This window comes from Meleagris gallopavo, chromosome Z (genome assembly GCF_000146605.3).
Source record: "Meleagris gallopavo isolate NT-WF06-2002-E0010 breed Aviagen turkey brand Nicholas breeding stock chromosome Z, Turkey_5.1, whole genome shotgun sequence".
Taxonomy (NCBI): domain Eukaryota; kingdom Metazoa; phylum Chordata; class Aves; order Galliformes; family Phasianidae; genus Meleagris; species Meleagris gallopavo.
The window spans coordinates 63311023-63335852 of NC_015041.2; the positions used below are offsets into that span (position 1 = coordinate 63311023).

At 41.6% G+C, this 24830-nt stretch overlaps 1 protein-coding gene across 1 annotated transcript in view; it reads right to left on the reverse strand.

Moving 5' to 3' along the window:
- Positions 1-301: 301 nt before the first annotated feature.
- Positions 302-24830, reverse strand: part of NCBP1 (nuclear cap binding protein subunit 1) — a 32161-nt gene continuing 7632 nt past the window's right edge. The window contains exons 7-21 of the mRNA XM_031557396.1: positions 24729-24826; positions 23311-23374; positions 17160-17270; positions 15347-15411; positions 14653-14715; positions 13243-13317; positions 11539-11642; positions 10911-11033; positions 9608-9710; positions 8586-8679; positions 6093-6196; positions 5717-5831; positions 3553-3684; positions 3022-3135; positions 302-2526 (exon numbers count right to left, since the gene is read on the reverse strand). Coding sequence (XP_031413256.1) covers positions 2413-2526; positions 3022-3135; positions 3553-3684; positions 5717-5831; positions 6093-6196; positions 8586-8679; positions 9608-9710; positions 10911-11033; positions 11539-11642; positions 13243-13317; positions 14653-14715; positions 15347-15411; positions 17160-17270; positions 23311-23374; positions 24729-24826 — 1479 coding nt within the window. The 3' untranslated portion in view covers positions 302-2412. The remainder of the gene's footprint in view (positions 2527-3021; positions 3136-3552; positions 3685-5716; positions 5832-6092; positions 6197-8585; positions 8680-9607; positions 9711-10910; positions 11034-11538; positions 11643-13242; positions 13318-14652; positions 14716-15346; positions 15412-17159; positions 17271-23310; positions 23375-24728; positions 24827-24830) is intronic.

The following is a 24830-nucleotide window of genomic DNA, read 5'->3' on the forward strand; positions in this document are numbered from 1 at the left end:
AGCAAACGCCAGGGGCCCATCCTGCCCCATCACAGCACGCCCCAGAAAAGAGGTGGGGGCAAAGGAGAGGGAAAATCTGTGTCGGCACGCTCCTGGCACCAGGCAGCACGCACACGTGCATCACTTGGCTGTGCACACAGGGTGAGTTTGTAAGACAGCCCGTAGCACACAGGTGTGTGTGAGTGTACCAGCAGTGGAGCAGGGGAAGTAAAAGCGCTCCATAACCCTCTGCATCTCACACCAGTGTAACTCTGCTCTGCTTCAGCAGCTCCCCGCAAAGGTAGGACAAACACAGCAGCAACCTGCTTCACCTTCATTTATTGTTGACTTTAATAATTGTGCATATTTTTCCAACCACACCACATTTCTACAGCACCTTTACACTATTCACCACCCCATGCTTCAGCGGTTCCAGCTTTCTCAAGCTAGCTAGCTGCTGGTATCACTGTACAAGCATTTCATTCTTCCTACAGACCAGCCAGTTTCCCAAGTCAAGACAGATGTATGCTACTGGACTTAGAAAGAGGGGAAGGTTTCCAACAGAATATTGAGATGTCAAAACCCATCATGGGAACTCCGTTCATAGTGAAAGTGCAAATTTGGTTTTAAGTCATAGGATTACACTGTCCACGTGCAAGTATTTGCAACTGGATCCCCAGCACCACTGTTTGTCAAGGCTCAGAGCAAGTTACAGGTTTGCACGTTGTAACCACGTTGTCACTTTTACAGAAATCACATTTACAGTCCTTTAGATCCCCATCATTAGTTCATACCAAAACTCCTTACTGATCTGAGACAGTGGAAGAAAAAAGCCAAACCCCAATTAAAACTTCTACAATGCTAAAATGTTTCTTTAAAAAAACGCTATTTAATTGCTCAAGAACATTAACAGAAAGATTTGAAGCAGAACTGTGCATGACTGACAAAACTCTTTGCATAAAGCAAATTTATAACACTTAACAGTATACCCTAAAGGAAAAGAGGGATCAGTCAAACCAGAGGGGGTAAGCAGTGAAAGCAGAAGTAACGAACTGAAGTCTATGAGGACATATCCAACTGCAACGAGCCACGTACAAGCTTACGTCAACACTCAAAAAAATGTCCTTTTCGCTCTCCTCACTTTATTAGGAGGTCAATTTATTAATGTTGGGATGCGTTACGGAGCATAACACTGAAAAAAATAATTTGTACAGGAACAAAATTACTTAAAATGCATCACTTTCAAGCTTGAACTGTGTAGCACTGGATATGAAATTCCCTAAACATTCACCCACAAAGTAAAGAGAACATAAACAGCTTGGAAGTATACTGTACAGTACAGACCTGAGCACCTAAGGCAGTGTCTTTGCCATTCATCACTGCTTATCATAACACAGACCACTCAGATTTGGCATTTATATAAGTAATGTTATTTGCATAACTCAAAACTAAGGCTACTCTATTTTCAGGTTACGTGTTTCCCCAGTCTGAGTCTCCTGGCGAGATACCTCTTCAGTAAGCATGAAAATGCTTTCAGGTGACACAGGAGCTGCGTGCTGCCGTAACAGATACAGCCACCACAAAGCAGTTGTTGCTAAGCCAGACAAGCAGTGGCACCTGGTTTATCCACCGTGGGTAACAGAAGCATTTCTGGCAGCACTGCAGGTCTAGTTCAGGGGCACGGCAGCCCTGAAACACAACAAGGGTTGCAGAACCAAAGCAGAAAATCTGTCCCACTCCAAGTGTTGCTCGCTGCTTCTATTTACCAGTGGAAGCAACTGCCAAGAAGAGGTTGTAATTTTGACCAGACTGTAAAAAGGATTGCATTTTTCAGAATTTATCCATCAAATTCCTCTACTGATTGCTTATAGCTACTGGAATAAGACACCAGACAATACATTTTAAAAACATACTCAATCCATATGCTCTATACTACTTTAAAAGCTTGTTTCACATGCCCCAAATTAAGACACTTTTCCTATGCCATACTAGAGACTTTGTCACACTGCCCACTTAGAAAGTGCATTCCCTTTCACACTTAGAAAACACTACAAACTGCTTCACATTTCTGCAATTTCTCTGATTTAAGGGGCAGGCAGAGGTAACAAATCCTATATTGATTTTTCCCCAGTTTTCATTTTTATATAAGCAAGGGAGAAAGAAAAATACTATCATGAAATCAAGAGTCAAACCCAAATAAAAACAGATTAAAAGAATTCACACTACTTCATGTCAATCCCCTATGAGTTGTACCTAGTAAGGCTTAGGATCTTACAGACTGCTGTTGGTTACAGAACTGAATTGTTTTATGTAGGAGCATATGAAAGCCAGTTTTAGTCAAAAAGTTTTTTTCATCCCCATGTCAAGTTAAAAAAAAAAAAAAAATACATTACAGTCCTGAAAACAAGATTTCACCAGGAATAGGAATACTCCTCAGGCCTGCAGAGCACAGAACTGCTGGAAGACAGCCAGTATGTGATGGTCCAGCTCAGCTGTAAACAGGAGGTTCTCGAAGGTCACCATGTATTGCTGGATTATCTGGTGATGCTGGCGGATAAAAAGATATCTATGTTGGTGAAAAGCTGTCATCAAAGTTGCCATGCATATCTCATTTCCACGGCACACACACCACTGACTAGAAAAGCACGATGCAGGGTTGGTGGCAAAGGAAATGCACACGCTGCTATATGGTGCCAGGAAGCACTGCACTCCTGGGGGCTCTTCAGCCCTAGACTCTGAACTGGGTGCGGGGTATCATATTCAGAGACTACTGCAGAAATACTGTAACGGACCCAAGCATTTGCTTTAATCTGAAGGCATATCTGTGACCGGATAAAGCTTCAGCCCACGGGAGGATTACAGCACCACTTCTTGCATCACCCACTTTTCCATGCACCTTCTGCTCACACAGCTACAATTTTCTATTGCTGTAACTGTCACCCAGTTACCTGATTTAACAGAGACTACAACTGCTGCGCTCAGCAGCCACCAGCACTCCTGCACCTGCCCACATCTCCCGAGCCGAGCAGAGAGAGTACTTACCTGCAGGAAGATCTGCTGCAGCCTTTCTATGCAGCTCTTGTACCAAGGAGTAAACACATCAATTCCACCGGTTTCACAGCGCACTAAGTGCTCAGTTAACAACATAATGAAGCGCTTCAAGAGGAAAGAAAAAAATACATTTACTCAATGTCATCAAATGACGGCAGTTCATAACCTCAGCTAAGTGCATCTAGAGAACAGAAACTTTAAATAACAACATGAAAATAACTATTTCAATTCACAGACACCAGGGGGAAAAAAAAAAATCAAGCTGCTTTTTCATTCAGAAATCCACAGAGCCAAAGAACTCCGTTCCTGTATGCTTGAAACTAAATAGGTCCCAGTCCTGCTCAGCTGCAGTCTGCTGTGGGGTGAAGGATCAACTCAGGATCAAATCTAACCCGCAGCAAGCCCCTCAGCTCTTTCCTATATCCTCATCCCTACAAGATGCCCGAAATACAAGCAACATGAAATCTTGTAAATTCAATAACCTTTAAAGCCGGGAAGAGAGGAGAGCTTGTCCAGCATTACCTGAAATATAACAAGGAAGAGATTCTTCTGCTCGCTCTGTGCAGACTCAACCTTCTCCTGCAAGCGCTCTATCTGCTCCTCCAGAGGTCCGTCCTCCCGATCACTGCTCCGGTCATCATCATCACTGTCTCGCTGCAAGGGACAACACAAGCCTAACTAGCAACACGTGGACACTTTCACTGCCCTCTGGTTCCACCCGGCATAAAGCCGCAAAGAGACTGAGACTGCTTTTTAGCTCGTCAAGTTTTGTATTTTTGACATTTTGACATTTACTTTCAGTACAGTCAGAAAATCCATTTGGAAGAAAAAAGCCAGTATGGGAACAGCCTGAAAAAGAGATATCAGAGTAGCCAGAGGAAACTTAAATATTTACTAGGATGAAAGCCAAAAGATGTAGTTTTCTCACTGCCTACAAACCAAAACAACTCACTCCTCCAAAGTAAAGCAGTAACTCCCCTTACAAAACAAGTAGATAAAATAACCACAAGAACGTGGTGCCAAACCTCCAATCTCAGATAGCAAGGTCTTAACACAAGATAAAATAGGATACAGGATACAGTCTCATAGATTACAGTACATTCAAATATAGATGTTACTTCCCTGATTGTTTCCATGTAGAAATACCCACAAATTAGCAGCTAAAAACTTCAAATATGTCACAATTTGTGACAAACACAGGGACTTGTCTTGCCTTATGCATTAAGTAGCAAATGAAACTGGTTAACAGGAGATAGCGATAGCTCCAAGCCAGCATCAAAAAATGGGAAGACCAGAGCAATGGGAATTTCAGAGTCTTCTTCTTATAGGACCTCACTTCCCCCCTTTGCCCCCTATCTACAAAGGTTTCCTGAACTTAAAATGCTGAGTGCAACCTAAGAGAAGCTTTGGACTCCCTCCATAGTAAGGCAATCCACTTCATGCTGGGAACATCAAAATCTGATGGTTTACTTCCTCTAACAGGAACGATGATGCAGCAGAGCACAAGCCTGCAGGACCACTCACTGTTGCATACAAATGCTTCTTCCTGGCAAAATACTCATTTGAAGTATTCTGTAATAAAGGGCTGCAGCAAGAGATGAGAACAGACACAAAAACACTGACGTATTTGTTTCGGCGTGCCAGAGAAGCTCTTTGCCTCACAGGAAGATCAATGACTGCGGCCAGGCCTTCAATAATTACTGGCATTTATTAACTGCTGATCAAGTAGATCGAGGATGCAGACAGCTGTAACAGCTGTTGCTTGGAGTGAAGGGAACAAGACAAAGGGGCTGGGACAAACTGACAGAGGCAGACTGCAAGGTGTTAGTGGACTCCCCACAGATGTTTCTGAAGGCATGAATAACTTGTGTGGGTTTCTTAAAAAACAATCCGTTTTTGCAACAAGTTACAGACTTTGAGCAAGCAATTACATTCAAAGACCAAGTCTTGACTAGCAAACTTGCTCTCTGCAGCTCTCAAACTGACTTCCTCTGTCACTAACTAGCGTTACACTCAGCCAACAGTACTGTGCCAGCAGCTGGCAGACAGACAAACTCTCACCCCATTTTACTATCCCACCTCAGACAACAGAACACAACAGAGGGCTTGGTCATCGGTTTGTTGCAGACAGTAATTTAGGTCACGCAGAAGTGCTCAGAAAAATAACCTGGAAGAGGAGACGACAGGTGCCAGTGTCAGAATCCAGCAGCCTCCATCAGAAGAACAGTAACAGCCAACTTCTCGATAGCAAACAGCTGTTTCCGTGCACTTCTGCATGGAAGCCACAAGAGTTCTCTTTAACAGAACTTACTGTAAATACGTAGTTTTTACCTGTTCTTACTCCCAATTAGGTAATGGAATCCAGATGAGAATGCAAATGGAAGACATGCTAATACTGGAAAAGAAACTTCTGCAAGGAAACTTGGACAGAGCACAGACATATTAATTCCCTTACAGATTTTACTAAATTCTTAGGTTACGGCTACCTTCAGAAACGTGGATTGAGAATACGTATCCAGTCTTGCTGTCTTCCTACTATGAATGACCACGTTTGTACAGATACATGCATCCTGGTAGGCATATTTACTCTGTCCTGCCCCAAAAGCAGCTACGCATCATTTTGACTGCGTGCAGGTTTGCCTTACTTCACTTAAAAATAATTAAGAATGACAAACAAACTACTCACTCTTTTGTGCTGTCTGGCCAATCTTGCCTTTGTATCCTCCAGTTCTTTGTGAATCTTCAGAACATGCTTATTCATCTTACGGATTGTGGAATGCAAGATCTCCCAGATATAAAACCTAAATACACAACACAGGGTAAGGCCTTTTTCTGGGAGTATTTTCCAGTGTCCTTCCACTTTGACATGTTCAGAGACTAACTGCAAGATGACATTCTAGGAAGATTCTTGTCATATAAACACAATCCTGACTCGGAAAGAAAAATAATAAAGTACATATTCTGTAGAAAAGACTGAAGAGCAAGCGTACCCTTTCCTTGCAGAGATTAAGCTGTAAGTTGGTCACTTGAAATATTAATTCAAAGATAAGTTCACATGTTACCTAGTAAAATCATGTGCAAGCTCTGAGGAGAAGATCCAGTTTGCTACTGCAGCACAGTCAACAATTTGTGTCCGAATCATCTTGTCCACAAGCACAGCGATCATCTATATTTTGTGAAAGACAAAACAGGCATTTCTATCAAAATAAGAAAAGGTCTTGGGCAATCTAAGTAGTACTCCAGCCTTGCATAAAACCAGAAACAGTTTGATGAACTCAACGGCAGTATTACTGGGTGATTTCAAAGTCTTTAGAAAACCACTGCTGTCTAGAAATGACATCTGGTTTGTCTAGCCTAAAGCTACTTTAAGGATCAGTATCAACTACATAAAGTAAGCATTCTTATTTTGGTCAACAGTTCCTTCTATTCCTTGTGAAAGTAATAGATTCTTCATTAGCATAACCTCCTCTTAAAAGCAATAATTCTAAGCATCAAAGCTGAAAGTGAAGCAGCACGGACACAACTCCACGTACATGACATCAAGATACTCAAACCAGAGCATACGTAACTCTCACATCGCCATACAGAAAGAGCAGCTGCTGGCCTACACTCTCCTGGAAATGCAGTAGTTTTCAGATGTGGCAGTAACCACTTTCCTGCAGGTTCTACTGCATTGTAGGACACAGCCAGTAGTCGAAGTGCTTGCTGCAGGCAGTGCCGTGATTCCAGGGGCTTTGCAAGTAGTCCAAAAGGCAACTGCGGAGAAGAGCTGCAGACTAAAGCAGTTACAAGCTGTTCAGAAAAAAAGGCTTATCTTGGTTACTCATGTGCTTGAATGTCACGACATGTAAGAACCACAGCCTACAAAGCACTGATCCTCACAGCCACCCTTCAGCACGTAAGGAAGTGTAACAAAGCTCCTTTTAAGGAAGGGAAATTAAAATAACCAAATGAATCATACAGAAGACTCAGGACTCAAGTTCACATCCCAGGATAGCATCCTATGCTGTGTGTGTCTTCCTGTACTGCCAAGAAGAACCTGATTACTTCCCCTGATCTTCCAAGGAACAAGCTTAGGATTTTGGGGAAAACATCTCACCTTGGTGTTAAAACTTCTCTTTACGAAGTCACCACTACAACCACACTAAACTAGTCTAGCGACTACCAAAAATCACCATCTGCAGCACAGCCTTCAAAATACTGATAGCTTAAGGCAGACCAAAAGGCGTTCCCATTCACGACGGAGTAGGGTGAACTGCAAAGAAACTGGGTCTACAAGTGCCCTGTGTGCCAGAGATGCTGTGGACACACAGACAAGAAAGCACCTGAGCAGAAGCAAAAGTCTCAACTACAGTACATAGAGGAGAGGAAATTTAGGTTCCACGATCAAGGCCTTCAGAACACCAGCATTTATTTTTTACATGCAATTTTTATTTATTCATAAAAATCTAACCTAACTTTGAAGCCTCCATCTCAGCTTGGTCATACTGCAGTACAAAGGAACGTAGAGGAAAAGGATATGGACATTAGACTGCAGTAATGTAATTTCTTCTGATCCAATTAAAGTAAAAGTAGGTCAAGACTGTAATCATCGTATTTTCAAGGTCAGTATTTTGGGCAAGAAATTTAATATATTAAAAAAACAGCTTTTTGAGAGAGAGATAGAGAGAGAGAGAGAGATTTTAGAACTGTATTTGAAAGATATCTATACAAGGTGCCACTTGTCTTTTTGGCACTAAGTTTTCTGTAGGAACCATGGAAAACAGTCCATAGGTTTAGCAGCAGATGCAAGGATTATCCCCCGTTCACCATTTCTTAATGTCTGTACAGTGTAGCTGTGAGGTATGGGCCCCTTTCCATTACAGTACCGTGTAACTCAAGCACATCAGTAAGGAACACATAATTAATGCAGGCAAATTCACTGTGAGCTCCTCATTTTTATTTCTATGTTTAGGAGAACGACAGCTGAGGGAGAAAACAACTGCTGTGAAGAAATGGAACTGTTTAAACAGCTGAGGTGTTTTCCATAGGCCTTCCAGGGTGCTATTTCCTCTAATTGAAGAATGAATGCAATCATGCCTCCGCAGTCTGACTGCTCCATTCTAACAGTTACTGACTGCAGCAACAGCGACTTCAGCTTGATCTCTATGGAATAACTGCAAAGCTTTTGCTAGCAAGTGGAAAAACCAGGTTTCCCCATGTCCAAGAATTTGGCTTGCTTTTGTTAAAAGATCTACATTTTATTTCAATTCTATGCATCAACACCATTTTCCAGTTTTGAACAGAAACAAGTTCTCTTGTATGACAAACAGCACAGCATGAACACGAATCAGAATGACACAGCCTTTGCTCTCCTACAAGTAACTCTGAGAAATAAATGGCCATATAATCTCCAGCCTTCACTTTAAACACTGTTTAAATAGAATTTGAACTTTCCTTTATATAAGACGAATGTCAAGAAGGTTTTGAAGAATATAAAGCAAACTATAATGCTTTATTTAATGTGACCTCTGAGAGTTTAAACTCAAGTGGTGCTTGACACTGCAGTGCCTCACCTGTGGATGGTTCTTCCAGACCTCGTACACAACTCTCAAAACATGGAGTTTTCCCTCATCACTTTCAGCAAGCGTTTTGAAGACTTCATGAAACCTTTTAACAGATGTAAATTAGTCAGTGAAGGAGCAGGGCTCAGGTCAAAAGGGTATCTGATATGAGGTAAGTGGTTCAGATTGCCCAAAAAAGGAAGTTTTGGGACTTTATACAGCAATTCCTGAACAACTGCTAACAGGAAAATACAACCATTTGAGATAAAAAAAAGATATACTCCTAAAAGCAGCTTAAATCTCAGTGAATCTCCTCCTGGAAGGTGGACTGTATTTCTCATATTCCCAGAAGTACGAGGCACACAGAAATGCTTCCTGTGCTCAGCTGGGGCAGAATGTGCTGCTTTTAGAGCCTTAGACCTTCTTGATATGTTTCCATTAACTTCAGACACCCAATCTGCCCTTTTGAAGGAAATGCTGCTAAAGCCTCTGTTTTACCAAGTTATGCTGAACACTACACAGCATTCACAACTCAGCATTTTGTAACTACAAAGAATGACCTAATGGCTGCCAATGCTGGTGCGCAGCAGTGAAAACACCATGGATGTGTACTCACCTCAGCCTGCCTCTTATACTACTAACTGCAGGTTACTACCTACAGTTTATTGTAAACATGTCCCTAAAATGCTTCCAGGTACAGGTTTTTGTATCAACCGCTTACTTTTAAAGAAGAACAGAAAAGTAATTCATTAAAGTGCATCTGACTACTGCCTTCCTAGATCATAGATGCTTAGTATCTCCGAAGTACAAAGTATTAAACTCAACGTGTAATTTTCAGTTAACTCTATTCATGTTTCACTTAACATTTACAACACTTCTGTTCCTTCGGTATGAGTGTCACTAGCTCTCAGAGTCCCAATACACTGAGAAGTACCTAAAACATTGCTGAAGCTCGCAGATCTTTTTTTTCCAATCGTTTCATTTACAGAACTAAACAGCTCTGCCAACCCTCAAATAGTGCACGTTACACTTACTTTGCCAGGGCGCTGAAGGAGTGGCTGAAAGACTTTGCAGCAAGATGGAGCAGAGTCTGAACGAAGACTTCTATTTTCAAAGGATTGAAAGTAAATCCTTCATCTGCAAATTATTTAAAGTTTTATATATAATGCTTACATTAAAGGTAACTGTATGGTTTTAACTCATTTCAGGCAAAGTTTTGGCAATAAAGCCACGCAAGACAGAGAAGGGTGCTAGCAAACAATTTAGTCTTTGTTTTACTAAGCACTAGCCATGTTGCAAATAATCACACCCCCATTTTGTCTTGGGGTAAACACACAGAAAGATTTCCAGGTCAGTGAAGAAGCTACCAGAGACACAGCTGCTATAAAATAACAGCACTCAGACAGCAGCAGAGGACAGCCAAGGAAGCTGCAGAAGCATGCAACAAGATGAAGGCGTGGTAGACCATGAAGAAAGGAGAGTAGATGTGGACAGGGAAAGCTAAAAATGATTAGGATGCAGAGGATGGCCTTTTCTGATATGGGAGAAAAGTCCAACGAGTGTGCATAACAAATATGGGTAGTAGAGGAGAATGGTGCTAAATCTCCTCCTGTGCACCTGAAGACAAGCAGGTTGGAGAACAGTTATTGCTGTGTGAAGCTTAAAGCAAACTGGGAAACACGTGGCATGCAGAAAACAGGTTACTATTGCCCTCTGCTTGCATAGGGGAGCACTGTCTCATACTGCGGAAACACTGGAACTCACTGTGCAGATCACTTCTTTCATTTGCTTAAAAGTGAAATTCTCATTCCTGCACTCCTCATCCCCTAAAATATGCAGGCTTTAGGAATCAATACTGTCTGCGTCTACAGATCCAAAAAGAAGTCACGCAGAGTCCCATTGTGTGTTCCTATCTTAGGAGAATCTTCTATGGAAGATTAACCAGCATTCAGGCTGTTCTTATCTGCTGTGGGACTGCTCTGAGAGAAGGGGAGCTCTTGGGGAAAAGCACTGATTTTACCAGGGTAGAACAAGCAGCATGAATTGTACTCTGCTGGTAAAGGCAAGGGAGATGCTAAATTCCAACACACTACCTCTGTCAATAATCTCAAGAAAACCAATCTCAAGCATTGTGTTACCTCTGTTAAGAAACAGGCTTGCTTCTGCAGATAATGTGTTTACAACAAACTCTAATAACTGTGCATTATTTCTGCTTACTAATATATTCAAATCAACTATTTGAAGGAAGAACACAAAATTTGGTTAACCAACACACATATAGCTCTGAAGTGTATACAGCAACTTGAGCCTCGCAAAACCTAGCAGAAGATACCTTACCATCGTCATCATCCTGGTTTGGATTAGGCACATCTTTTAAAATGCTGAAGATTTCATCATTACCAGCCTTGTTTTTAATTGCAATTGTTAAACAGAGTGCCACAGTATATCCAGGAAGAGACCCTAAACAACAGCAAAGAGATAAAAAAAAATTTAGAAAGGAACTGAATCTCTTTTGATATTAGTTTGCCTATCAAAGAAGCAAGATGCACATAACTAGTTGTTTCAACATCACGGTCCATTATTCTATTAAAGCTGCTCAGTAGGTTTCCTTGTCTTCATGTCAAACTCATAACTGTTGGTAGAATCGTTAGAGCTGAGGCCAAGCTCTATCTTGAAGCTCTACATAGCTTCCCTCAATGTCATAAAATACAATACTAACTTTCTTTTTTTCCCTTACTTCATCTTGGATGAAGAAGCCTTCACATTCAGGATTGTTCATTACTCCTTTTATTACTGGTTACATGAAGTTGCTTCCCCTCCCCCCCCTCAGACTTCACGTTTTCTGCTGCCTCTGTATGCTCCATTATTAGTGGAATGTTCTACTGTTCTATTATATTCAAAATACTAGCATGCTCCCTTGCTCTGAGGCACTTTGACTTGACTCTTCATGAACTTTAATACTTACTATTGTTTTCATCTCCATACTTGTAGATACACACTGGATTTGCAGGACTGAGGACAGAAAAGCTTGCAGGAACAATATCGATTATTCGCTGATGGTAGGAGAGTCTGCAAATAAGTTTAAGAGCAGTAGAATTGAAACGGGTTAATTCTGAAGTCATTCCTTTACAATGGCTTCCTGATATTTAAGTTTCACGTATGTTAAGAAAATACAATTGCACTGATTAAGTGCTCACGAGCAAGATCTAAGTAACTTATTAATGGATGCTTGCTACTTGCATACCTTGATACTGGGACTTCATCCTCAACCATTCAGCTTTTGAAAAGATTTAGAGGCAGCCTGGTAGGACGCCTCATGCGAAAGCTTATGAAGCTATCCAGAAAAATAGTAAGAGTCGAGTCAACTACTAAGTCTCCAGTCAAAGGAGAAAAAAGAAAATATTAAATGCCTTCACGTCTACGTAGCTCTTGATTTTGCTTCCCAGCTTCCGTCAATCCTACAAGGACTTAATTTGGTAAAATGGAAAGACAGAAAACTTGACTTAGTTTCGCAGCATGTTACTATCACACTTGCCTGTACTGAATTCATTCCAAAACAGACTGATCTAAGATTCTGAACAACACAGGCTTTTTGAACATTCTGCTATGTCTCCTATCCCTCTATCTCAAGAATTCTGATAGTGTATTCTTGTTGGGTTCTGTGGGATTTTTGTTTGAGGTTTTTTTTTTTAATAATAGGTAGGTTGCTCTGAAAGTAACGCCTCCTAGTATTTTCCTAGAGAAACAGATACAAAAAGCACAATAACGCCATTTGACAGAGCAAATTCTCAGCTACAAAAAACAATTTTTCAGCACAGTCACCTCATTAGCTCTGCATTTACACTGGCAATGGACGAGAGCTTGTTGTGAGGATTGCCATGCTTGTTAAAACCAACACCAGTGGAGGTGATCTCTACTGCTGTCACCACTGCTGAAATGCACCACCCAGCCCTCTGCGCTTATATCCGCTGGCTGGCGTCCACGAACATTCAGCAAGCGTCAGCAATAATGGGTGCCACTTTTTCCCGCAAAGGAATTCAATCCCACGCTTTGCTCCATACGCACTTCCTTATCAGACGCCATTTTGTCAGACTGCCCCTCTACTGCCATCTGTTGCACGGCCACAGCATGGAGTGCAGCACTGACAGGAAGGCCAACCCCTACTGCCATACCACCATCTGCCTCTGACATTGCGGGCAGCATAATAAAAGTAGAGACACTACTTTTGGATTACTTCAGCATATTCTTTTTAAAAAGAACTACTGACATCAAAGAGACTCACAAGAATTAAAACTCCACTCTTAGTTTTTAGAGTAACTAATGACTAATTCTGCCTGTTTCTTTGAAATCTAAATATTTCTCAGGACTGCTGGCTGATCCCTACTTCTCTCCATGCCCATGGTGAAGAATGTCCCTTTGTAAACAGCTGTAAGCATAATTAGAGCATAATTAGAACAGAAGTTGTGTGCTTCACCTGTTTCTCCCCATCTGCTAGAAGTAGTGCTCTACAACAAGTAAATCAGAGTAAAATCATACAAATAGACTTGTCTCTTACTCAAAACGGAATTTCAAGAACAGACATGTAAGACAGAAATTAGGAGGAGTGTGGAAGCATCCAGACACAAAGATCATTCTACTTAGAGTATAGCTACCTACAGATTTTACTTACCGCATGCATTTTTCCAAAACCTCTCTCACAAACTTGGGTTTGGGCTTTTCAAGGTCCTGAGTAAGACAATCTGACCTATCAAAGAACAGAGGCGATGGTTTTTAGGGAAAGAATTTGTCGTTTAGTCTCTTTCTGGCTTGGTCTGATACATATAAAACAATCATGGTCTAAGCACAGCTGGACTGCCTGACACTCTTTTACAGCATACACATTTTTAAGACAGTGAGATAGCTCATCACTATATCCTTACTAACAGCAATCTTGAAAAGTCATCTTTATGTGCTGTATTTAAGTAGCTCTCCTTTCCACAAATTAGATTAAATTAACCTGTGCTCATGGTTATTCTGCCTTCCTTCTCTCTAGGAAAAAAACATTGTGTGATTTTATAGTTTATTTCTTCCTCATAGGAATTTGAGTTTCTGGCTGATTTCAAATGCATTTCAGATTATGAAGTATCTCAAGTAGTTACAGATTTGTGAAAAACAGCAGCTTGTGAGAAAAAGCACATAAGCATTCCCATCAAGGAGCATCCACGCAAAGAAAAAACTGGTTCTACAAAGACCTCCAGAGGGTCAGGCAACATTCTACTTACACTAAACAGAAACACACAGCTCTGTGAGGACAATGCATGAAACTTAAGTAATGCCACAATATCTTATTGAACATCTCTCCATGACAGCTGGGCAGATCAGCCATGGAGAGTATATAGAGTATATACGTAGCAGTCTACAGAAGTTGGGACTGTATTAAGGATGTAACTCCAGCTTTAGTGGGAGAGGGAGCAACAGTATACAGTATATGAGAAAGGCAGCAGGCAGCCAGCACAGTGCCTGGAATACAAATCCCATGGAAGCCTGGGGTTAGGCATTGTTGGAGACCACTGAGCTCCTGCCAGGAATGCAAGTTCGAGATTTAGCATAAGAATGGACAGTGGGGCCAGCTCTGCTGGAAAGTCAGGTACTGAGATTTTGAAGGAGGGAAATTGATTCAAAGATCTCACAGATGAAGATGAAAATTGAAGGTTTAGGGTAGGACAGAGCATAACATCACAGAATGAGTACAGGATACAGACACACAGAGCACAAGGGCAAATCATTAAAGTCAGGGAGCCATTCAACAACTGACCAAGAATACGAGACAGAACAAAGAAATTGTGTTTCTACTTCTCTTTAGGGAACGCTCGGACTGGCTTGGTATTTATCACAAAATTAGTCAGAGACAACACAGAGACTGAAAGGATTATCAGGAAATCTACCTCAAAATGGTGATGAGCAGATTAAAAAAAAAAAATCTCTAAAAAGTTAGAGGAAAGCAATTAGCACAGCCAGTATACTGTGACACTTTCTGGCAAAGTTTGAAAGTTTATGGTTTCCGCATTACGAGTTTCATATTAAAATGAGAGAAACTTACCAATCTTCCCAGCTCCAACGGAACTGGAAGTTACTCAAGTGGTGGGAAAACCAGTTAATGAATCTTTATCATAAGAAGAAAAAAAAAAGCTCTATTAAATATTTAAAGCGCAGAAAAACTTTCCTTTGAGATTTTCTTGTAAATATATTCTATATGTCAAAGGCAGTACAGCATTACATCAAAAGACGAAGTTCAGAAAATCAGAAACTAAATATTTTGGACAAACAGAGAGCCTGTCATGTTCTACTGTTCCATACAGATGACATACTAAGCTAACAATTAAAACAAACTTACTGTGAATACACAGCTTTACACTTTCAATGGGTAATTAATAGCTCTCCTGCACTCAAACCACCACTCTCCTCCACCTCTGGACAGCACACGTACCACAACTTCATTTCCCAGACCACTAAGGAGCACGCACAGTATAAGACAGAAGAATACTGCGCAACTTACACCAGGCTGGGATGTGTGTAAGTTCTCACCAGCACTCCAGTGGAGTGTTTTAGGAAGAAAAGGCACAAGCCCCCAAACTTCTATTTAGATTAATCAAAATCAAGAGCCCTCTGAAATTGTTTCGAACAGCACCGTGAATTTATAAAAATAATTTTGGATTATTCTTTCCATAGATTCCTTAATGCCCAATGCATAGGAAAAATGAAGAATATCTTCCACCCCTCAAAAACACATTTACCTGTCTACACAGGTTGTATTCATCGTATCCAAACGCATGTAGAGCATTTCTGTGGCTTGTGCAAGCTGAAGTTTCTTGTTAAGGTTAACAGAAAAGCACTAGATAAATCAAATGCAATTCCATTCAGTTTTGGAACAGAATGGCAAGAACTGATACTCCCTTGGACAATTCCAGAAGCAGGTAAATCACACTAAATCCATTGAGGAAGAAAAGGAAGACAAGAAGCCAAAAGCTGTTTTCTCTTCTAACGCTGTTTTTCTTCCACTGCAGTGAGACTGCTGGTTCCTAGAGAAAGTTAGAATTCTCTTCATGCAAGGGAACTGCGCAGACACAGACTACAACCAAGAACTTCTGTAACCTTCCTTGTACCTTAACAAACTGCTCTTGATACTCGTCCACAAACAACCTTTGATCATCACTGAAAACTCAGGAAACTATGTCTACACTGGCTCTGCCCAACAAAGGCATTGTTGTTTTCACAGCATCCCTATTAACATTAAAAGCCTTCTGCACAGAGATCCCCACAATTCTAGGAACATTTCAAGCTCTAATCACTGGCATTATGTGATTTTCAAACAATATACCCTCGTGGCCAAGAAGGCCAGTGGTACCCTGGGGTGCATTATAAGGACTGTGGTTATCACACTCAGGGAGGTGATCCTTTCCTGCCCTGGTGAGGTCGCATCAAAATACCGCATCCAGTTCTGGGCTCTCCAGTTCAAAGAAGAGAGAGATCTTCTAGAGAGTGTGCTGCGGAGGGCCACAAAGATGACAGGGGTCACAAGAGCACTGCCCATATGAGGAAAGGCTGAGAAACATGGGACTGTTCAGCTTGGACGAGTGAAGTCTGAGGGGATCTTATCAGTGCTTGTAACTACCTAAAGGATGGGTGTTGAGTAGATGGGGCCAGACTCTTTTCAGCAGTACCCACTGATATGACAACAGGCAATGGCACAAACTGGAACACAAGTAGTTCTATACGAGGAAAAACAACTTTACTGTGAGCGCTGGAACAAGTTGACCACAGAGACTGCGGATTCTCCTTCTTTGGAGACATTCAAAACCTGCCTGGATGCTTTCCTTTGCAAACTACGGTAGGAAACATGCTTTAGAGTGAGGCTGGACTAGATGATCTCCAGAGCTCCCTCCCTTCCAACCCCTGTGATTTTATGATTCTGTAATGATATCATGATATATAATAAAAATTTGTGAATGGATAGGCATCTGTTCTCAAGAATCTGTAGCTTGTTGTGAAACGATGAACTAACGTGATCCGAGACTGCAGTAGAATAGGAACAATTTAACAGACAGAATGAGCTAGGGGTCATGTTGCCTTTCTCAGCATGTAACTACTCTTATTTGAGCTGACAGTCTATTATCGACATTCTGAATGCCTCCAGTGAGAGCCTTTGAATGGGAACTCGGTCAGGTTCATTTAAAATCATCTGCAATACTCACACAGTTCCTAAAAGCATAGACTAAGTTTCTCCCTTCCTTTCCTTCTCAGCCTTCAATATGCAAAGGAGCCACACTTTATCCAGTCCTAACAGGATACTTTAACAGAAATTCTTTGGAAGGTGAAAGGAAGTACCAGATCAGTGTTCATAAATCTGAGGAGTCTTGCTCAGTTGGCCAGACTAGACCCATGCTACATGGGCTGAGCTTTTCTCTCATGCAAGTATTACAAGCAAAGCTTCACGTGGCAGCTGTAAAATAGATTACTGATAATATTTATTGCTATTTCTTCACCTACAGAACAAGTGATGTAAAGGCTCCATTTTAAAAATGCTCTCCAGAAGCAAAGAAAGGATACAACTTGTGGTAAAGAACCGGGCTGAAGTTTGCACAGTTCAATCAGCAGTGTTGTGTACATGACCTCGATGTGTGGCGGAGAAGGAAGCTGAAACAACTCTGCAAAAATTACCTGTAGGAAAGGAAGGCATAGAATCGGAGTACAGTCAGCTTCAGAACAGCAACATCAGTCTTAAACAAGCACATACCCAAATAGGCTAACGTTATTCTGTCAAGCTCAAGTTCTAGGAGAAAAAGGTAAAGCTTACAAAGACAGTGGTAACTCTGTATCATATTAAAACATTCTAAAATCACCCTCACCGTTCTGTACTAACACAACACAGTACCAGCATTAAACATGATACATCTAAGAAAGTGTGTTCAGCTGTATTATGCCCTAGCGCAGTGTTACCAAATGATGTTGGCAAAACAAAGCTGAAATAATCTGATTCTATTAAATAGTAAACATTAAACACACTAAGCGAAGCTTAAGCATATAATGTGAAAGATGATTTACATGAAAATTAGACTGTACTTTTCCATACTATTCTCTTTTCTCTTATACAAAATAATAAACGAATATAGCCACAACCTGCAACAGAAAACAATAACCACCACTCCACCTGACAGAAATATATGCCCTGTATCCCCTTGGCTGAGGATCCCTTTAAGAAAACTAAATACAACCCTGCAGCCAGCATTCGTATTTTATTTTCAAGTTTGCTCATAGGAGCGTGTCAATCTTTAAGGGCTATGAAGAAGTCACCACTGTGCAACACTCGTATTTGAATTTCTGGTTAGTCTGCATGCCATTCTCAACTAGATTTCAATCTAGTTCAAAATCATGAACCTTTGATTCATTACAGTTGGTAATTTTCCTCACTGACGACTTTAAACTTCTGAATAAACACAGGAGAATTAAAGCTTAAATGAGTAAGCAGTAGATAATGCTCTTACTAGTTTCAGAAATCATTGTCCATTTATAGGTTTCACAAACATCACGTGAAAACACACTGACAAGGAAATACTACAGTTTGAGGATGGACTTGGAATCATAACAAGACTAAAAGGAGCTGAAGAACTTCTCCATGGAAAAAGCTTCTGGGTCTGATAAAGATGGAGGACTGCTATCCACTCCTGCTCTTTCAGGACAGGTTACATGAGGAAGCCACAAGGAAATGACAAAAAATTACGAGATCCTCCCTTGGGATATAGGATTATCAGGAATATGCAGGACATCAGGAACACAAGTACTGTTCTCCTTGTTCTTCCTGGCTGAAGACTGGGATTTGGGCAGGATAGAGTGAGAGGACCCCTTCAGTGACTGGCTGCATGAATGGTATCATGCTCAGCATTACTGGTTCTACGGTTTTGGACACACCTCCAAGAGATTGGGCAAGCTGACACTGGATGGGATGCAACTGTTAGGATGGAGCAACAATTTAAATAGGCTGGGTAGCAGAACTTTAAATCTGATGGGGGAAAGGTTTGTACTTCTGACAGAGAAGAGCCAGGAAACACTGTCATTTTAGGAAGCAGCAAAGGAAAACCTCAGATTTGTCTCAGTGCTCTTACAAGAAGGTAACATGGCCATTAGCCTGCCTGAAATGCCTCTGCATCAGTGCATGCAGCATGGGAAATGAACAGAAGGAGATGACACCATGGTGCAATTAGAAAGCTGACTTAACTGCTAGCACAGAAATGTAGTCAGACAAGTCACATAAGTAGAAACACTTCAGCTGAGGGCTGCAAAGTTTTTAGAAGACAGGCAAGGAAGGAGAGGGGAAGGAGTTGCACTGTATGTTAAGAAATGGACAGACTATGAAGAGCTGCCTCTAAAGAACAGCCACGACGAGGTTGAGTGCTTCTAGGGACCATTCCAATAAGGGACTGGAGGTCAGGCACCCTGACCAAGGAGCCAATTGACGAGGTCTTCTTGCTTTGTCTGCAAAGCATCCTGATCACAGGATCTCATCCTGATGGGGGATTTCAACCACCTGGATGTCTGCTGGGAAAGCAACATGGTGGGCTTTAAGCAATCCAGGAGACTCCTGCAGTGCACTGAGGACAACTTCCTTGTCCAGATACTAGATGGACCAACAGGGAGTGAAGCATTACTGGACCTGGTGCTCAGTGATGCAGCTGAAATCATGAAACAGGTTAAGTCTGGAGACAGTGTGGGCTGTAGCAGCCATGTCCTAGTTAAGGTTGTGATTTTAAGGAAGATGGGCCCTGACATTGAGGAGAGTGATATTTCATCTGTTTGAAGAATTATTGAGACTGAAATGTGTACAAGTCTATGGGGCTGAACAACATCCATCCCATAGTCCTAAAGGAACTGGCTGATGTGTTGCCCTGCCACTCTCATCAGATTTGAGAAGTCATGGCTGTCAGGCAAAGTCTCTGGTGACTGAAGAGAAGGAAACATCATAAGGAAACATCATTTTTATGAAAGAAAGGCAGAAGAGAAGACTTGCAAAACTACAGGCCATTAAGCCACACCTTTGTGCCTGGTAAGATCAAAGAACAGATCCTCCTGGAAGCTAAATTAAGATGCTTGAAAGAACAAGGAAATGATCTGAGACAGCAAACACAGATTCACCAAGGGCTGACCGTGCCTGACCAATCTGGCAACCTTCTATGATGGAGTGATAGCATCAGTGGACAAACAAAAGGCAAGTGATGTCATCTATCTAGACTTCTGCAAGGCCTTTGACATGTTCACAGAATAACGAAGGTTGGAAAAGACTTCTGAAATGCTCAATTCCAACTGTCAATCAATCACCACCATGCCTACTAAATGACACCCTTCAATGCTGCATTCTACACATTTCTCAAAAACCACCAAGGATGGTGACCCACCAACCATATCTCTCGCAGCTCCTCATCCAGATGCCTCCTGAACACTGCCAGGGATGGTGACTCCACCACCTCCCTGGGCAGCCATTCCAGTGCCTGACCACTGAGAGAAAAAGTTCTGAGTTCAAGTCGGGCTTTTGCCTTCCTGACTTCCTCCCTGCATACCTTGGCTACTCCCTTGTAATCCCCCCAAGTAGCCTGCCCCTTCTTCCCAGAGGACATAGGCTCTTTTTCTCCCTGAATCTCAACAATAGTCCCCGGCTCACCCACACCGGCCGTCTTCCCCTACGGCTCACCTTACGGCACACAGGGACAGCCTGTTCTTGTGCCCTTAAGGTTTCCGTCTTGAGGGGCGTCCAGGCTTCCTGGACCCCTTTACCCTTGAGAAGCGACTCCCAAGGGACCGCGCAACGAGCGCCCTGAACAGATCAAAGTCCGCCCCCTGGAAGTTCAAGTAAGTACTTTCACTGGTCACTCTTTTGACTTCTCCAAGAATAGAGAATTCTCAACCACCTTCTGGGTAGCTTGTTCCAATGCTTCACCATCCTTTCTGAGGAAGGATTTTTCTTAATATGCAGCCTAAACCCCCTCTGGTGCAACAACACACCACATCCTTATCTCTAAATTAGAGAGACAGATTTTAAGGGTGGTTAAAGAATTGACTGGATGCTTGCAGCCAGAGGGTTGTGTTCAGCAGGTCTACGTCCAGGTAGAGGCTGGTGACTGGTGTGCCCCACAGGTCCATCCTAGTACTAGTGTTTTCCAGCATCTTGATCGGTGCCCTAGAAAGTGGGATTGGGTGCACTCTCAGCAAATTTGCAGATGGAACCATGCTGTGTGGTACAGGTGATGCAGCAGAAGGAAGGGATGCCATCCAAAGAGACCTTACAGTGCTGAGAAGTGTGTGCATGTGAACCTAACAAGGCCAAGAGCAAGGTGTTGCATCCAGGTCAGGGCAATTCCAGATATGAATACAGACTGGGAGAAGAACTTATCAAGAGCAGCCTTGCAGAGAAGGACGTGAGAGTTTGGGTGGACAAAAAGCTGGACATAAGGCAGCATGTGCTTGCAGAATAGAAGGCCAACTGTATCCTGGGCTGCATCAGAACAGGGGTGGGCGTCCAGCAGGATGAGGGAAGGCATTGTCCCTCTATACTCAAGATGATCAGAGGGTAGACCAACTCTCCTGTGAAGAAAGGCTAGGGATGTGCACTTGGTCAGCCTAGGAAAGAGAAGGCTCCAAGGAGGCCTCAGTGCAGCCTTCCAGTACTTAAAGCAAGCTTATTAACAGGAGGGAAACAGACCTTCTGCATGGTCTGATAGCGACAGAACAAGAGGAACAGTTTCAAACTAAAATGGGAAATTTTGTTCCAACACAAGGAGGCAATTATTTCTCTCAGAAGGCAGTGAGGCCCTGGCAGAGCTGCCCAGAGAAGCTGTGGTTGCCCCATCCCTGGAGCTGCTCAAGGCCAGCGTGAATGGGGCCGTGGGCAGCCTGAACTGGTGGGGGGCAATCCTTCCACAGCAGGGAGGTTGAAACTTGGTTTGCTTTAAGCTCCCTTCCAACCCAAGCCATTCTATGATTCAGTTATACTGTTAAGACACATATGGTAAAAAAGCACTGGGGAACACCTTAGGTACAGAATTGCTTCTGCTGTCAAGACAGGAAATAGCAACAATTGCGTGATCAGTCATTATCTATTTGAGATACTGCTTAAGATGGTAGTTCTGATATTCATCACATGCTCATTACCAATTATTCATGCAAAGCATTTCATGTAGTACCGTGGAAACAACTGAGTGACAAGAAACATCAAGACACTGACAACCTGAATGTATAAAATTTGTCAAGCCCAAGTTGTATACCAAAAGCTTTACAAGTGCAACAGGTCCTACTAGTTCAACAGCCTAGTGGTGTTGTGGCTCTGCTCACAGCCACCATTATTACCCACATAAGCATGAATAAGAAACTACTGAGACAAAGGTGACACATTTCAGAGTTTTGTGCACAGAGCATTCCATGCTTAACATGACAGACTACAACATGGAGCATCATGGATCTCAAAAATAAGCGCTTTTTGGGAAGGTACTGAGCAGTATACATTTGCTTCTGTCTCTCTGCTACTTTCTGAATCTTAGGTAACACTTGCCTGTATTTGTTAGACATTACTTCTACTGTTCTGTGCGGTACTACAGAAGTCAAGAGAAAATTCTGCTGAACTGTTGTTGAAAGCAACATAATACTAACCTGACTGTTGAGAGAGAACTTATAAAGGAATAGAAGCAAGCAGACTGTAGAGAAGTCTATAAAATGCATGCTAAGCCTTAAAACCTCTGGAATTTCATTACAAATTTAAAGTCATAGGCAATAAAATAACAATTCTAAAAGAACTGGAAATTGCAGAAAAGAGAGAATTCTGACAGTTACATTCATACAGTTCATACATCAATCTTGCATTCCTGTGCAGACATTTCACCCATGCAGACCTTTCTTATTCTCATACCATTCAAGTTTTCAAATCAGTGACTTTCCAGGACGTTTAACTTATGTATTTGGGAACTGCAACTGCTGATAGTAAAGTAAGTGAGCATAAAGCACCCAGCCATACACAGTTCCGGAAGATACAGAGGGCCACTGAAGATACCTTGATGTTAAGGCAGAAAACTGCTGCCAGCATGAAGATTTCTCTCATGAAATCAAAATTACAAAAAGAACAACATGACCACAAGTAACACAACTTAACAGCACTTAGAATATTTGTCATTTTGGTACCAGCAGGAATTCTCAATCCCACCCTTATAAAAATCAATCTTCTTTGTAAGATATATTCATCATTATAATCAACAACAAAATTTCTACTTATAGTTTGTTCTTCATAAAGCCTTTAGATGACATGAACAAGGTTTTAAACAGCCCTGCATCCTGGAAACAGACTCCTGAAGTAGGAGAGCAAGACAAAAATCTGTACTGTTTTTCTGATACACTGTCTACACTGAAAGGTGCCCTGGAGGAAACAAACCACTATTTCATTTCAAGCTCCTTTCAGGACCAGGACAACACAGTCAATTTAAAAACAAACAAAACCCAACAACACTTCCCCTCCCCACCAAGTTAAAAGTACCAACAAAAATAATAAAATTAACAATTGCATTGCATATAACTTAACTTGCCACATAAAGGCACTGCTTGCATTCAACAAGGCTCTGGTTGACTCCCAAATCATACTAATTTAACTGAACTTATCATCAAGATAATTGGGACTTCTTATTAGCAAAAAAAGAGCCACAAAAAAGATGACTTATAAAATGCATACCTCTACTATGTGATAGTTCAAGGGTATCTTGTTATTTCCTGGATAGCTCAACAGTTGGGCAGCACTGCAAAAGCATAGACACATTTAGTTCACAGTGTAACGCAGCAAACATAACGTAAAGATTAACTCACAAAGTCATAGGGAATGTTTAATTCTCAGCAGGAAGTCACACACAAAAAAATCAGCACACATCCATCAAAATCCCTTCCAAAGACTGCCCCTTGCTACACATAACACAAAATAATCAGCACAAGAGCACACTAGCATAGCCCAAACTTAAGAGCTGTAAGGATGTATTTTCTCTTCCTCTTTATTTGAATTTTATACTATTAAGTAAAGTAGTTTCAGAGACATCTGCAATTCTGGCATGTGTATATGAAGAGGAAAAAAGCCCAAAGCTAAACCAACATTCACAGTGACTTGGAAGCACAGTAAAGCTAACTGATTATATAAGAAACTCTTAATCTTCAGTTTCTCTTTTAACTAGTTCATTATTGTCTATCATTATTTCACAACAAACAACTGATACTTTCTTGATTTCATTTTTACCTCAAGTTAAATTTAAAACTTTAAATTTTCCTCTTTTACTTTGTCAGAGGAATAACAGATTATTCCAGCGCCTGCAACAACCCTGATTCAAGAGAATCGAAAAGTTGCAAGCAAATAACTTCACCAAATACTATTAAATATTGGTTCTGACCATTTTTACACGCTGTACCAACTTTGGTGGCTTTCACACAGAAGCATGACGCAGACAGTTAATTACCCATGGCAAACAACCCTGCTTATCAACTACACACAGAGTGTGCCCAAGCAGAAAGGAAGAAATATGGCTTGACTGGTTCCTGGCACTTCTGAATTCAAACAAAAGAAATCTGTTGGCACTTAATGACTGCTCGGAGCTAGCTCAGTTACCTCTCTCGGGTAACCCCAAAAATAAGACTGCAACAAGGAGCAGGCAGCAAAAGCATTTTCTTGAATGCCAGCTACAGATGAACTAACTAAAGGTTCACCGCACCTCAACAAATCAGCTTCTCTAAAATTCTAGGAAGCATCATATGACCACACTTTCCACAGAGCTTAATGGGAACATGAAGAGCTAGGTGCATCCGCATCAATTTTTGCAGCATATTCTTTATTATAAACAAATTCCTTTCCCAAGGGATCACAGCCACTTCAACCCTGGGATCACACTGACTCTTCACTATCAGAATAGTGCAGCCCCACAGTATTCCAGGTAACAGTTTCAATACAGGTAACTGTAGTGAATCAAGTTCATCAAATGCTCTAGGAAATGTTTAATCTCAAGCTCCTGTTTAGGATTCAGTATTCTGCATTCTGTATATATCCCTGATGCTACTGACGCCATGTTCTTATATAAAAAGTGCCTGGGCTCCATAATGCAAAGCTCTTCCTACCAAGTCTTTCTCTCTTTCCAGTGGGATTTGATGATGCAGTGAAGGTTCTCTTCTATTACAAATCGTTCAACAGAATGGCTGCCAGGCATGACAGGGCCCTAG